The 17,131-nt window shown below is 35.3% G+C and overlaps 1 protein-coding gene across 32 annotated transcripts in view; it reads right to left on the bottom strand.

Annotated features, from left to right (window-relative positions):
- Positions 1-17,131, bottom strand: part of UNC79 (unc-79 homolog, NALCN channel complex subunit) — a 320,681-nt gene that overhangs the window by 163,153 nt on the left and 140,397 nt on the right. For all 32 annotated transcript variants that reach the window (XM_045060452.1, XM_045060454.1, XM_045060457.1 and 29 more), the window contains one exon: positions 2,600-2,664. In XM_045060452.1, the coding sequence (XP_044916387.1) occupies positions 2,600-2,664 (65 nt within the window). Of the gene's footprint in view, positions 1-2,599; positions 2,665-17,131 lie in introns of those variants that run through there.

Below are 17,131 nucleotides of genomic sequence, written 5' to 3'. Positions count from 1 at the left end.
TATAAATGTATGTTTATGTGATTTTTAAATTAAATTGGCATCATACTATACAAATTCATGACTTCATTTTCATTTAACATTATTCTGTACCTATCTGGATGTTGCATACCCTCAACCTACATGTCATATGGTCATATCTATGTGAGTTTGAGGAGTGCTTATATTGTAATGAAAAAAACAATACTGAGCCAGACCTGTTGTCGAGCAAAAACAGCCCCAGCACTGAAATCATTAACAAGAATGTTACCTTTCCAAGGAAGCAGAGTAAAAATACAAAAGAAAACTCTTCGGGAAAACTGGAGTTCAGAAAGTAAAATCTGGAGGGCGATAAAAATGTTTAGGCAGATAGAGATGGTAGTTACACAGCATTGTGAATGTGCTAAATGCCACTGAATCATTCACTCTAAAATGGTTAGTTTTATGTTATATGAATTTCACTTCAATAAAATGGGACTTGAGAAAGTAGGATGGTGTGGCCTGTCCTGCACAACTGGCTACAGGGACCAGCTCGTAAGAGAAAGAAAAGCAAAGCCAGACCAGGGCGGTGGACTAACCCATTTGCCTAGAAGGGAGGGAGAAAATCTAATTTGTGATGATTTCTGTGAGTACAAAATCAAAAGTCACTACTAATCAGGAAGTCAGAAGACTCCTGAGAATGCAGGCTGACATAAGATCAGGAGGAAAGTAACCGGAAAAATCAAACAAAAAATACCTCCTTTCTATCCATATCTGAGTAAACCAAAAGAGGGCATTGTAACATAGGCAGAAAGAGAAAAAGGGCAGCTATAGAAACTAAAGTAAGGGAGCTATGCAATTCTCACCACCGTGAAGAATTAAGCTGAATTCCATGGTTAAAATGAACTCACATGTGTTTAGCTCAAAATGTCATCACACCAAAGAAAAGTACCTTTGAACCCCAAATGTTTGTGGAATTTCAGAGGAGGGGCACACATAGTAGGATGGGTAAGAACTATGCTTCCATTAGTGAGTTACCCTCACACGTGCTCTTTCTCAACATAAAGTCATTCAATGTGCCTTCTTTAATTAATTATTTTATTTTTTAATGTTTTATTTATTTAAGAGAGAGAGAGAGAGCACGCGCCAGTGGAGGAGGGGCAGAGAGAGAGGGAGACAGAGGATCCAAAGCAAGCTCCACACTGACAGCAGAGAGCCTGACGTGGGGCTAGAACTCATGAACCGTGAGATCATGACCTGAGCAGAGATTAAGAGTTGGAGGCTTAACCCATTGTGCCGTTCACACGCCCCTATTCATTCTTTATTTTAGAGAGAGAGAGCATGAGCAGGGGGGAGGAACAGAGGGGGAGAGAGACAAAGAGAAAGAGAAAGAGAGAGGGAGAATCTTAAGCAGACTCCATGCTCAGTGCAGGGCTCTATCCCATAACCCCGAGGTCATGATCTGAGCTGAAATCAAGAGCTGGATGCTCAACTGACTGGGCCACCCAGGCACCCTTCAATTTCCCTTTATAAAAGCAGAGATCAAGCATAATAATACAACAATGTTCTTTGTTAGGTATATCCAGATGACAATGTTATTATTGGCACTCCTCTGACATTTTTGGTATATGAAACACATTTTGGGGTCCCTTTATATTTCTTTTTTGGTTCCGTGTATATTTATATTTCTTATGTCTCATTTTACCTCTTCTACTCTGTTTCTATAAGATGATACTATTATGTTTCTATTATTTGGTAATCTTTATTATTATATGGTAATCTATTATTTGGTAGTCTTCCTGTCTATAGAAGAGAGGCAAACTCCCACGACACTAGGTTCTAACAATTATCTGTGAATTCTAATGACTTGACCTAACTCCCACTCTTCATAATATAAAAATTAATCCTTGCAAATCCAGACACAGGTCTCTCCAGCCAAGTGTTGTATCCAACAAATATACCACAAATAATTTTGTTAAAAGGTGTGATTATTTTTCCTAACATTCAAATTCAACAATTTAGGGTTATAACAAAAGAACCAATTTGATGTGGCAGAAAAAGAATAAGGCTGAGAGTTAAAGTACCTGGTTCTGGCTTAGAAAAGTGTTTTGGCCTCTCTAAACCACTGTTCCTTACCTCTAAGGTACCTTTCCATGTGGCTGCTGCCCAACTACCTCTTAGTCATTTTGATGAAGTCATATCTGTGATCTGAGCTAAGACTTACCAATTTTATCAAGTTTTTCTATGACACTTGAATTCATGTAGTCATACACTAGACACTCATAATTTGAAATGAGTGAAACAGGGGCAAAGTATATTTCCCTGAGTTTATTAGCTCAGACAGAAGCCAAATAAGGACTATATAAGTGTTTCACCAGGAGTATTCTGATAATTACTCATTGCTACACAGCAGTTGACCATGAAATCATAGCCAAACCTGCAGACACCACTATTCATTGCTCTGTCATGAACCAACCCACCCAAGTACAGTCAGATTGAACACAGAGATGCTTGAGATTACTACAGAGCACAGGCCTTTGCTTTACAGAGAAGGATGTGATCTACTCCATTTCATTCAGCAGTTTGCTCCTGATAATTTGACCACTGACAATACAATATGGCACCAGGTCTAATAAAACAGTACCTTCACAGCTGGCTTGTTAATTGCATTGTGGCATTCAATGTGCTGGCAGTGGATGGGATTCCAAGCTGTAAAGCAAAGCATAGCTGATGAATACTTCTCATTGACATTACTTGTGCCTTAGTAAAGGCATAGCAAATATTACACTAGTTTTCTTTTTCCTAAATAGAACCATCATAGGAAGGCTTCCTAAAATAATCTTTTTTTTTATCTATGACAAATTTAACAATTGAACAAATATATCACAACTCCATACATTTTCCCACGGGGAAAGACAAGCTAATACAATGTGGCATACATGGTACAATAACATTACCTCACAGTGATATATACCATTAAGTTCTCGAAGGTTTTATATCTATGGTTTCACTTCATCCTACCAACAAGTCTGTAGGATAGGTACAGCAGATTATTAACTTCATTTCACATACGAATAAGTAAAAGTTAAAAAGGTAAGTAGCTTGGGGCGCCTGGATGGCGCAGTCGGTTAAGCATCCGACTTCAGCCAGGTCACGATCTCGCGGTCCGTGAGTTTGAGCCCCGCGTCGGGCTCTGGGCTGACGGCTCAGAGCCTGGAGCCTATTTCCGATTCTGTGTCTCCCTCTCTCTCTGCCCCTCCCCTGTTCATGCTCTGTCTCTCTCTGTCCCAAAAATAAATAAACGTTGAAAAAAAAATTTTTTTAAAAAGGTAAGTAGCTCACTATGGTCACAGAGTTAGTACCTGACAAGCTGAGACTAGAACCTCTATCTCTTGGATCTCAACACCTGCTCTTTTCATTGTAGTGTATACTATGCTGAACATCCTAGATTTCTGGCACCAGGAAGTGTTTGAAACTGATAATAACTGAAATGAATGCTAAGGCAACTTCCACTATTCCATTTCCCACCCCATTCCCAGCAAATGTGGAGACTGAAAAGATGAGTTTCTTGCCCAGATGAAACACATCTCTCTCTCACACCACAGATTGGGACCCACAGACTAATGTCTGCTAGTTTGTTAATACCCACTCCTTAACACAGTATGCATGCAGAATATAGATAAGAAACAAGTGATCTGGGATAGATTAGAATGAAAGTCACAACAAGTATTTATCATCATCTAGATGATTCTGTAAGTCAAAGCACTTAGCTAACAATATTCCATCATTACAAAATGCAATAAAAGTACATATTTGGAAGTAGGACATTTTTCTAAATCACCAAATTCTAATCTTCTAGGACTATGATCGGCCTAATATACAAGAATTTGCAGATGAGAGGATATTCTTACTTACTTATAAATCCAATTGTAATTCAAAAACATGTATTGATAATATTCCAGACCTAATTTATGCTCCAAATATAAAGTGTTTTTTTTTTCCCCAGGGGTGCTCCACCTTCAAATCTTCTAGCCTATGGTTAGACCAGGTATAAGATTATGTGTCTGATTTAAAATTTAGGAAAATATGGTCAACAGAGCCATTGACCTTGAAAAATACACAGTGGGTCAATTTATGTAGAAAGAAGATAAGAAATATAGACCAGAAACCACTACTCTAATAACACAGTATCATATTGCTTATATGTTCGAGAGAAAGAAAGAAGAAATGAGTAAGGAATGGATGAATGAAGAAATAATTTGAATATAGGCATTCCAAAACTATAAAATTTGTTTACTACATGTGGAAAAGTCAGGATGAAAATAGAGAGTAGCAAAAAAAGTTTTCTTGTGTAACTAGAGAAATCTAGAAAAAAAGAAAGAAAAAAGACTGCCTTTAACAAGTATAGGAGTTGCAAATACATGGGACAAGTATCTCATTCCTCCAATCCCAAACTCATGACAGATATCACTAATCCATAAGAGCCTTCCTTCCTGCTGAGTCCAAAACTGGCCTTAGGATCCTTCTCAACACTGAGCTTCAGAAAGTTGCCACTAATAAAACAGAGTTAGCACACAAGATAAAATATGCTAGCCATTTTTGAATCCCTATATTATGAGAATATTTGCAGATCACTTTACAAATATTAAGAATCTTGACACTTAGAAACAGCGGTAATATTCAAAATATATAGCAACTGCTATGGCAAAGGCATAGAGAAATAAGAATGTACAACAGCGATAGCACTTTATCAGGGCTCTAAAGACTCCTGCTTTTCAAGAAGTTAATGCTTTATATGTGGGGATATCCAGGGGGTCCTACCCCTCTAATATTCTATTTCATTTTTACAGAGTGTCACTGAGTTAAGAAAAGATTGTAAGATACCTCACTTAGTTTACCAAAGTCACACTAGATTTAAACTTACTAAAATATGGATTCTTAGCCTTTCTTGTGTATCAAAAATCACTTGTCAAGATTTTAAAAAATATGATACCTGAAAATCATGTTAGATCTACTGAATCAAAATCTTTACTTTTTTTTTTTTTTTTTTTTAGAGAGAGAGAGCATGTGAGTTGGAGAGAGGGGCTGAGTAAGAGAGAGAGAGAATCTTAGGCAGGCTCCAGCTTCAGCATGGAGCCTGACGCAGGGCTTGATCCTACGGTCCTGGGATCATGACCTGAGCCAAAATCAAGAGTTGAATGCTCAACCAACTGAGCCACCCAGGGATCCTAATTACAAGTATTTGTAATTAGGAAAAGCACTACAATTGATTCTGATACAGGATTGATCTACATACCTTACCATATGGGAAATATACTCATGATGGATCTCCCTTCATTTGAAAATAAAAACAAAAAAACATAATATAAAAACATGGTAGGTAATAAATCTGCTTCCAACTACGACGGAGCAAATGGTATTAAACATGCCTTTCTACCATAAACAACTAGAAAACTGGAAAATATATATGAAACAACTGTTTTCAGAAACTGGACTAGGTAGTGTAGGACAATGATCCTTGAGAAAAGAGAAACAATAAAGTCAGTCTTACAATCAACATGACTTTCATCCCAGAAGTAATTTCTAGACCTTGGACATAGAAGAAGAAAGGTAAGCATCCACAAAAACTTGAGTTTAAAGAGGCAAGGTGGCTTGTATTTGCTGGGTAGTGTGCCAAAGAAGAGGGAGCTATGTGAAGAAAGAGCTCCAGAAATTTGACCAAGAATCCTTTTGGGTCTTTGGCTTTATACTAAGAAGAACACATGTAAGGCAAAACTCCATTAGGCTGCATAGAAAACAACTATGGAGGATCTGTAAGCAGAATAATTCCTACATCTCATACAGGACTGGGAGATATTCAAATTCCAACCAGAGTAAAGGGAACTCAGTGAAAACCTGGGACATTCAACAGAGATGACTCTAGCAGGTCATACCTTAGCAGTAGGGCTAAACCAACATTAGGGACAAGGCTATTCCAGGCTTACCCTAACAAAATACAGGAACAGGACTTAAAAGTGTAAAGTTGATCCACCAGTAATTTGATAGCCAAAACAAATCTCAAAACACTGTAATGAAAGACAACAAAATCCAGATACTCAATAATGCAATACTCATTAAGTCCAGAATCCAATTAAAAAATTACTGATATTTGGAAAGGGAGGAAAATGTTACCCATAATCAGGAAAAAAACTGACCAATAGAAATAAACCCAGAAACTATAGAGACAAGGTAGTTAGCAAACACGGACTTTAAAACTGCTACTTTAAAACTTGGTCAAAGGAAAATATGAACACAATGAGGATAGAGATGAAAGATAATAAAAGAAAAATGAAATTTATAAAATTAAAAATATAACATAGAACATGGGAAATTCACTGAATGGGCTTAATACCATATTAGACAATGCAGAAGGAAAGATCAGTGAATTAGAAGACATAACAACAAACTATCAAAACTGTAGTAGTGGAAGAAAAATAGAGCTTCAGTGAGCTGTGGGAAAATATTAGGCATTATAAAGCACATGTGGTTAAAAGTCCAAAAGGGGAAAAGGGGGGGAAGAGTGAAGACATTTGAAGAAACAATGGTCACAATTTTTCAAATCGAATAAACACTATAAGCCCACAGATCTAAGAAGCTCAGTGAATCTTAGGCAAAATTAAATCAAAGGAAATCACACCAAACTGATTATAATCAAATTGATTTAAAACCATGATAAAGAGAAAATCTTAAAAGCAGCCAGGAAAAAAAAGACACATTACTTACAGGGGAACAAAGATAAGAATGATCGCTGATTTCTCGCCAGAAACCAATGCAAGCCAGAAGACAATGGAACGACATCTTTAATAGGCTGAAAGAAAAAAACTGTCACCTAGAATTCTATAGCCAGTGAAAATATCCTTCAAAAATGAATATGAAATAAAGGCTATTTGAAGACAAACACAAGATAAGAGAATTCATTGCCAGCTGGGCTCCACAACAAGAAATGTTAAAGGAAGGCTGATGGAAAATGATACCAGATGGAAGCTAGGACCTACACAAAGGCATAAAGAGTTCTGGACACAGCAAATATGATGAATAACTGCAAAAGACCTTCTACTTATATTAGCATGTTGTTAAAAGATGATTCACTGTTTAAAACAAAAATAACAGCCATGTATTGTGAAACTAATATATAGAAGTAAATATTTGAGGGGCGCCTGGGTGGGTCAGTCAGTTAAGCATCAAACTCTTGATTTCAGCTCAGGTCATGATCTTACAGTTTGTGAGTCCGAGCCAGGCCTCAGGCTCTTCGCTGACAGCACGGAGCCTGATTGGAACTCTCTCTCCCTCTCTCTTTGCCCCTCACCCCCCCACACACACACTCTCTTTCTCTCAAAATTAATAAATAAACTTAAAAAAAAGAAGTAAATATTTGATAACAAGAGCAAAAAAAGGATGAGAGGGAGGACATGAAAGTGTACGGGGTTCTTACACTACATGCAAACTAGTATAATATTATTTGAAGGTAGACTGTAAAGTTAAAGGTGCATATTGTAAACCCCAGAGCAATTCTTCTTAAAAGGAGGAATAGCTAATACAGAGATAAAATGGAATGCTAAAAATAATTAACCAAAAAGAAAACAAGATATTAAAAAGAAAAGAGACAAAGAATAGATGGGACAAACAGAAAATGAGTGTAAGATAATAGACTTAAGTTATTTGTAATTACATTAAATGTAAATGGCCTAAACAATAATTACATTATATGTAAATGGTCTAAAAGGCCGAGATTGTCAAATATCATTTAACTTTTTCAAAAAGCATGGCCTGAATAAATGCTGCCTGTGAGAAACACACTTGAAATATAGATAAATTAAAAGTAAACAGAGGGGAATCTGGCTGGTTCAGTCAAAAGAGCATGTGACTCTTGATCTCAGGGTCATGAGTTCAAGCCCCATGTTGGGTGTAGAGATTACTTAAATAAATAATTTTTTTTAAAAAAAGTAATCAGAAAAGCTATACCACACTAATATAATGCTAATCACAGGAAAGCTGGAGTGTCTATATAAATATCAGACAAGTAGACCCCAGAACAAAGAATATTACCAGTAATAAAGAAGGATATTTGACAATGATGAGTCAATTCATCAAGATGACATAACAATTATAAATATGTTTGTATCTAATGATGGAGTTTCCAATTAAATGAAGCAAAACTGAGAGAACTAAAAGAGAAAGAAGTCCATAATTTGTGTTGTAAATTTCAACAATCCTCTCTCAGTATTGAGACAGTATTCTGGTCCATTACACAAAGCTCAAAAATTTAGATGGAGTGAAATCACAGTGTAAGTTTTCTGACCACATGGAATTAAACTAGAAATAAAAAGCAAAAAGATACCTGGAAAATCAGCAAAAACATGTACATTTAAACAAACACACTTCTAAACAATCCATAAATGAAAGAAAAAGTCATAAGGAATATTAGAAAATATTCTGTACTGAAATACAATGTAATCACACCATTTCAAATTTGTGGGCTGAAACTAAAGCAATGATTTTAGGTAAATTTATGGCTTTAGACTCTTAAATTAGAGAACATAAAAGGTCCAAATTAATGATTTATGCTTCTATTTTAGTAATATAGAAAAACAATTTATGCTTCTATCTTAAAGCAGAAAAAAGAAGAAGTTAAACTCAATATTAAAGAGGGAATCACAAAGATAGAAGGCAGAAATCAATGAAATTGGAAACAAAAAACCAATAGGGAAAATCATAAAACCAAATGATGGGTCTTTGGAAAGTTCAATAAAATTGATAAACCCTCAAGCTACCCTGATGAATAAAAAATAGAGAAAAAAACAAATTACCAATATCAAGAATAAAAGGTAGAACATCACCACAGATTCTACAGATATGACAATAAATTTGGCAAGTTGGAAAAAATGTATATGCCATTTATTCCTCAAAATACAGACTACAAAATTATAAATATGACTGGACAAAAAGTAGAAAAGTAAAATGTGACATAATATTAAATTGAATTCATAATGTGAAACCTTCCTACAAAGAAAACCCCAAGTCTAGATAGATCCACAAGTGAATCCTCTTAACTATTTAAAGAATAAATAATACAAATTAATTTTCTTTCAGAAAACAGATCAGTAAGAAACTCTTCCCAACTCATTTTATGAGGCCAGCATTACTCTGGAAACAAAGCCAGATGACATTATAATAAAAGGAAACTAGATCAATGTCCCTCATAAATACAGGAGCAAAATATTTTAACAAAACTAGCAAATTGAGTCTGGCAATATAATATAGCTGACAATGTGGAGTTTATCCAAGGAAATACAAGGTTGCATTAACAATGCAAAGCAAATCAATATAATTTACCATATTAACAAAATAAAGGGAAGAAGTCATGTGATCATCTCAATAGATGAAGATGTATTTGACCAAAATTGACATTCACTCCTGATAAAAACTCTCAGTAAACTAAGAATAGACAGGAACTTCCTTACTCTGATAAAAAAGCATCTGTTAAAAGCCTACAGCTAACACCAGACTTAATGATGCATTCATGCCCCATAGAGACAGAGGGAGAAAACAAAGATAGTCACTTGCAGTACTTCTATTTAACATTGAAGTGGAGATATGAGCCAGCACAATGAGGAAAAGAAAGAGAGAAAGGAAGGGGCGACAGGGGGAAAGAAGAAAAGAAGGAAGAAAGGATGGGAGAGAGGGAGGGAGGAAGGAAAGGAGGCATGGCAGGAAAAAGAAAAATTTTTAATTATATTAATTTGCCAGAGAGTATAATCATGTACATAGAAAATCTTAAGAACTTAAAAATAAGCTACAAAAACTAATAAGTGAATTTAGCAAGGTTGCTGGATATGAAGTCAAAATAGAAAAATCAATTACATTTCTATATAATGGCAATAAATAAGTAGAAATATTAAATTTTTAAATACTATTTACAACAGTATCAAAACCCACAAAACATTTAGGAATACCTTTAACAAAATATCTGTAAGACCTATACACTGAAAACTAGAAAATACTGCTGACACAAATTAAACAAGGCCTAAATAAATGGTTAGATATGCCATGTTCGTCAATCAGAAGACTCAATTTTGAGTCTTTTCTCAAGATGTCAAATTATCTCTTTCTCCATTTTAAATAGCTATACTGGGGTGCCTGGGTGACTCAGTTGGTTACGCATCTAACTCTTGGTTTCCACTCAGGTCATGATCTCATGGTTGTGAGATCGAGGCCTGTGTCAGTCTCTATGCTGGGCGTTAAGCCTGCTTGAGACTCTCTCTCTCCCTCTGTTCCTCCCCTGCTAATGCTCACTTGCTCTTTCTCTCAAAAAAAAAAAAAAAAAAAAAAGTAGCTATACTGGACTTTCCTGTGATATGTACCAATAAAGTTCCTTTTGTTGCTTAAGTCAGTTTCAACATTCTGTTATTTCCAACACAAAGGAATTCTAACTGATGCAAGTTCAGAAAAAAACAAAATTTCAGAATTCTTCTTGCCAAAGTAATTTTGATGATTTGAAGTTTGTATTGAATAATGATGTCTTAGTCTTTTGGGGCTGGTATAACAACCTACCACACACTGAACAGCATCCCACATTCATTACATTTATAGGATTTATTACCAGTATGCATTTTTTTCATGCCTATTAAAATAAGAACTATTACTGAAGGCATTTCCACATTCATAGAGTTTCTCTCTAGTTTGAATTATCTGGTATATAATGAGGTTTTTCTGCTAAAGGCTTTCCGGCTGAATTTGCATTCATAGTGTCTCTCACCTGCATGAGATCTCGTGTGTCTAGTAAAGGATGATCAATCAGTAAAGACTTTCTCACACTTATTACATCCATAGGGTTTCTCTCCAGGATGGACTCTCTGGTGTCCAATCAGGTATGACTTCTGACCAAATACTTGCCCTCATTCATAAGGTTTTCTTACCTGTATCAGTTTTTTTCATGGGTAATTTGAAATTAATTATAGTTGAATAATTTCTCATCTCCATTAAATTCAGAAAGCTTCTTTCTTCTAAATTAAGTAAATCTAAGTTATCTTTCAAACTCCTTCCATCTAAGACATGTTCATGGAGTTTTTGTCTGGATGGGACAATGTTTACACTGAGATGAAATATGTTTGCAAAAGCTTCATATTCATAGACTTTCTGCTTAGTAGGTGCTTCATCATAAACGAAATTCACTTGATTCAAAAGTCTCCTTAAATTCTTGGTGCATTCCTATTTGATTACCAATTTCCTAGTCATCTCCTGGACAACCTGGAGGTGGTGTTCCTTCCCCTACTATCCACAGCTGTCCTCCTGACTCCAATGTGAAGATCATATCTGACATGGAAACTGAGCATCCCACTGATGTGAAGTTCCTATATTTCCCTAGCCTCACATCCCCAAAGGTAGTCCTTTAAGCAGGATCAAGCTGCTGCCACTTTTCCAGTGTTAAGTCAATGGCCATATCCTCAAAGGTCACAGATCCAGCACAGAGAGTATAAGTAACTTGACAAGGTCATGGAGCGAGGTCATGCTGGAGTCAGGACTGCACCCATGCAGCCTGGCTTGCATCTTTGCACATATATGGAATGAACATAGCAATCAGGCCACATGACGATCTAGCTGATGCTTCAGGGGTGGCCAGTGGTCCAGTCGCCTGGCCACAGCCTCCTCATTCACACAGTGGGGCTCCCTTAGGCAAAGATACATGTGCATCTGGCCCAAGAGACCCAACAGCCCTAGCCTGGCTCAGGCCTCTGCACCCTTAGGGTGAAGAGAAGGAAGCCATGCACAAGATGGTCCCCACTGGTGGGACTTAAGTCCTGGTTCAGGCCCACCTGGCTGCTGCATGGGCCAGGACAGCACCACCATGAGGCACAGTCCATACTCACCTGGCCACTAATGGGACAAGCAAAATTGATTTTAAAAAGAAAAAAGTGAAGGACCAACCAAACATATACTTCAAAGGAAAGGAAATATTATGCAGACACTTGGGAGAAAACATGTCTGAAAATTATCTAGTCTATGAGTCAAAATATTTTAGGAAGGTATTATAGCATCTGCAACTTGATGTAAGAACACATGGCCTCTATAAAAACAGAAGTAGAAAGTCACAGAAATTCATGGTGAGATGGGAAGCTAACAGAATGAGATAAAAAGGAATTTGGACAAGAGATATGATAAGTATAATTAAACTAAAAATGAAATAGCAGAATTAGAAATCCTAATTCAAAGCAATAAATAGAGCTGATTGGGGGGAGGGGGGAGTCAAATAAGTTACACAGTAAACCAACCTGAGAAGCTAAGAATATAGAAGATATATGTATGGGAAATAGTGGTTAGAATAGCTACACAGTACAGAAAATGAAATTTGACCTATGAATTATAGGTATTCCTGAGGGACATACCAACTTGAAAAAGCAATAATTTAAAATTTCATTAATGAGAAATTTCCTAAAAAAGATTGAAAAGGGATCTGAAAGCACTCTTAACGTTATTAGTGAAAGTCAATAAAAAGATACTCATACATAAAGATACTTAAGAAAAGTCTTTTTAATAAGTAAATCTCCAAGAATTAAGAACGACCAAAAGGATTTCTATAACAGACAAATCATACTTGTCTAAGATTTGTCTTCTATAATTCTAAATGCCAGAAAATAATGAAGCAGTATTTACATATTTTTCACAGTGAAGCAGTCTTCTTTCATGTGTGAAGAAATAGAAAGACATTCTTAAATATGCCTGAACTCAAAAAACACATATGACCTACATTCCACTCTTGAAAATATTACAAGAAAAAAGTTTAGGTTCCATTTCCCCAAAAATGACAGACAAATTAATTTAAGCTGATTCTCCTACTGAGAACAATTACAAAACTGGACAAGATTAAAAGCAAAACCAACAACAACAAAAACAGAGAACTTTAGGGGGGTGTTAAGGGGCCATGATCCAAAAAAAGAAGGAATCATCAAAAGGTGGACCTGGCATTTGATGCCACACCTCCTTCTTTACCTATTTCTCTATATGCCAATCCCACAAGATGAACAGATTTCAACAAACTATTTGAAGTAGGGGAATAAAAATTGAAAATGGGAGACCAAAAAATCCCCCTAGGACGTGGGCAGAGGTCTCAAAAGGCCACACCATAGAGTAAAGGGGAACCAGAATTAGACCAACCCTCAAAGGGACTGAGACCAGCCTCAAATCATCTCAAGAATGGATCATAGATCTTCTTTTTTTAAGCTGCACTAAAGTGACCTGGATTGCTAATGTCCATAGCCTCAAAATTTCCAGAAGCAAAAGCAAATCCTGTTTGAAGAAATATAATCTTCTAAACCTCAAATTAGCTCTACAGTTTTTCTATCGGCTTGCACACAATTTATAATATATACAAATATAAATATATATGTATAAATAATGAATGAATAAATTTATACACACACACAAGACAAGTAAACAAAAGAAACAACAATAAAATCAGAATTTTCAGAGATTCAAAAACTGAGTTATCAGAAACCAACTAACTTTCAAATAACTATGCTTAATATGTTCTATAAAGTAAAAGACAAGTTTAAAAATATCAACAAGGAATTGGAATTTCTTTTTTAAAGCACCAAATGGAAATTCTAGAACTTAAAAATACAGTGAACAAAACTAAAAATACAATTGGGAGGCTAAAGGATTAGTGAACAGGAAGACAAGTCAGAAGCAAGATTCAGAGTATAGCACAGAAAGATGAATATATATATAACTTTTAAGAAATATTGGCCACAGAAGAAGAAAGCATTAGTAAACTTGAGGACAGATTAATATAAACCCAACTAAAGCACAGACAAACTTTCCCCCCTCCCCAAAAGCGGAGCAGTGGGGGATGGAATACCTGAGACCTCTGAAACAATAGAAAATATTTTTTTAAAATCCTAAGATGAGAGGTGACAAAGAAAGGGCACAATAAATACCTGTAGAGGATAACAACCAACATTTTTCCAACACTGAAGAAGAATATGAAACCACAGGTTCAAGAAGCTCAATGAATCTCAAATAGAATAAATAAAAAGACCTTTACTCTTAAGCAGATCATAATGAAACTATATGAAATTTAGTATCATTACGAAGCACTGAAAATCAAGAAAAAATCTTTAAAAGAGGCAGAGAAAAAATATATTACATTTAGGGATACAATCATAAGAATGATGTCTAATTTCTGTCTGATAATTTGTTTCATTATCAGAAACAATGGAATGACATCTTTGAAGTCTTAAAAAAATTCAGATTACAGTGCAATTACAGCGGAAATCAAAACAAAAAAATATTAGAACCCAAATATCTGAAAAGATTCTTCTAAATAACACAGGCAAAGAAAGATCTAGCACTAGAAATTTTTAAATATTTTTAAATCAATGATTGTAAAAATACAACAAACCAAAATTTGTGGGATACAGCTAATGTAGAGCTTAGAGGGAAACTGATAACCTTAAATGGAAAATTAGAAAAAAATTAATGTTGAAAGCCAACAATTTAAGCTTTCACTTCAAGAAGCTAGGGAAAAGAAAGAAGAGAAAATTAAATTCAAAAAAAGAAAAGGAAGAAAATAGTAAAGACAAGGGCAGAAAGCAATGAAATACATAACTATTATTGTTTTCTTCTCTGTTGTTCTTGTTTTAGTTCATCTAAGTATTTGTAAAAAAAAATAACACCTTTCCTGGTTAAAGCTCTCAATCAACTGGAAATAAAACAAAATGTCTTCAAACTGACCATAAAGGATATCTGCAAAACCCAAGAGCTAAACCCACACTTAATGGTGAAATATTCCCTAAAGTTAGGAGCAAAGCAATGGTGGCCATTCTTACCACCTCTATTCAACATTGTTCTGAAAGTGCTAGGCAATGAAACAAACAAACAACAATAAATGTTAACAAAATTAGAAAGTAGCAAATTTGTCTTTACAGATGACCACATTTATATAGAAAATCCGACTAACCAACAAACTACTAGAACTAATAACTGAATTTAGCAAAGTCATGGGATAAAGATGAATATGCAAAAATCGGCTGAATTTCTGCATACTGTTAATAAACAAATGGAAATTAATATTTTAAATAATGCCATTTACAACAGCAACAAAAAAAATCAAATATCTAGCAATGAATTTAACAAAAGAAATACAAAAATTCTACACTGAAAACTACAGAACACTGTTGAGAGACTTAAATAATGAAGACTTAAATAATGAAGAAATATATCATGTTCATGGATTAGAAAACATATTTTTGCAATGTCAATTTTTTCCTAATAGAATTACAGATTTAACACAATACAGATCAAAATCTCAGCAGAATCATTTTTGCAGAAATGAAAGCCGATACTAAAATTTATATGGAAATGCATTAGACATAAAATAGGGAAGATGATCAAAGAAGAAAAACAGACTTGCAGTATCTATCTGACTTCAAGACTATAAAGCCAAATTATTTAACATAGTTTGTACTGGTATTCAGATCAATGAAACAAAACAGACTCCAGAAATATACTCACATATATAAGACCAAGAGGCCAAATTAGGCCAATATAAGAAAAAGGACAAACTTTTTAACAACGGGTGCTAGAACAAACCATAAGGAAATAAATGAATCATACCTACCACACACAAAAATTAAACTTAAATGGGGGAGCCTGGGTGGCTCAGTCGGTTAAGTGTCCAACTTCCGCTCAGGACATGATCTAGCGGTTTGTGGGTTCCAGTCCCGCATCAGGCTCTGTGCTGACACCTCAGAGCCTGGAGCCTGCTTCAGAGTCTGTGTCTCCCTCTCTCTCTGCCCCTCCCCTGTTCGTGCTCTCTCAACAGTAAATAAATGTTAAAAAAAAAAAAAATTAAACTTAAATGAAGCATACACCTAAATGTGCAAGCTGAACTAAAAGCTACCAAAAGAAAACAAGGGAGACTATCTTCATGACCTTGGAGAAGGTACATATTTCTTAGAACAAAAAGTCACTAACCATAAATGAAAAAATGATAAATTTTAGTTTATCAAAATTAAAAACTCATGCTCATCAAAAGACACTGTTAGGAGAGTAAAACAGCAATCCTAGATTGAAAGAAAATATTTGTAATATATAAATCTAACATATGACTCCTACCAAATGACATAAAAAAAACAACTGTATAACAATAATAAAAAAGGCAAACAAGGGCGCCTGGGTGGCTCAGTCGGTTGAGCGTCAGACTTCGGCTCAGGTCATGATCTCACAGTTCGTGAGTTCGAGCCCCGCGTCAGGCTCTGTGCTGACAGCTTGGAGCCTGGAGCATGCTTCTTCGCATTCTGTGTCGCCCTCTCTCTCTCTGCTCCTCCCCTGCTCACACGCTGTCTCTCTCTCAAAAGTAAATAAAGATTAAAAAAAAAAAAAGGCAAACAATCCAATTAATGCCTATGCAAAAGATTTTAGCAGGTACTTCATAAAATAAAATATCTAAATGACCAATAAGCATATGAAAAAATACTCCACATCAGTCACCCAGGAAATGCAAATTAAAACCACAATGAGATACACCCCCCCCCAGAATAGCTAAAATTTAAAACACTGCAAAGTGTTAGCAAGGGTGTATAGTATCTGAAACTCTCATACATTGTTGAGTGAAATATAAAATGGCATAAACACTTTACATAGCTGTTTAGAATTTTCTTATAAACCCTATGACCCAGCAATTCCACTTTTAGAAGTATATACCCCAAAAAAATGAATGCATATGCCCACACAAGATTTGTATAAAACGTTCATAGCAGCTTCATGTATGTTGGCCATAAACTTAAAACAAACCAAATGTACATCAATATCAGAGTTGAAAACAAAACAAAACAAAACAAAATTGTGGTATGTTCATGCAGTGGAATACTTACTTTTAACAATAAAAAGAACTACTAATATCCTCAACAATACAAATTAATCTCAGTAACATTATGTTGAGTGAAGAAGTCAGAAATAAAAGAATACATACTTTGATCTCTACTTATATAAATCCCTGAATTATATGAATATAGGAATTATACATAAACAGGAGTAGTGACTACATCAGAGTGGAAGAAAGGGCATTAACTGTTAAGAGTCATGCCATTACTTTCTGGGGTGATGGAAACATTCTATTATGTTTATGTGGGTAATGATT

The sequence above is a fragment of the Felis catus genome, chromosome B3 (genome assembly GCF_018350175.1).
Source record: "Felis catus isolate Fca126 chromosome B3, F.catus_Fca126_mat1.0, whole genome shotgun sequence".
NCBI classification, from domain to species: Eukaryota; Metazoa; Chordata; class Mammalia; order Carnivora; family Felidae; genus Felis; species Felis catus.
This window is presented reverse-complemented; position numbering and strand designations above follow the sequence as displayed.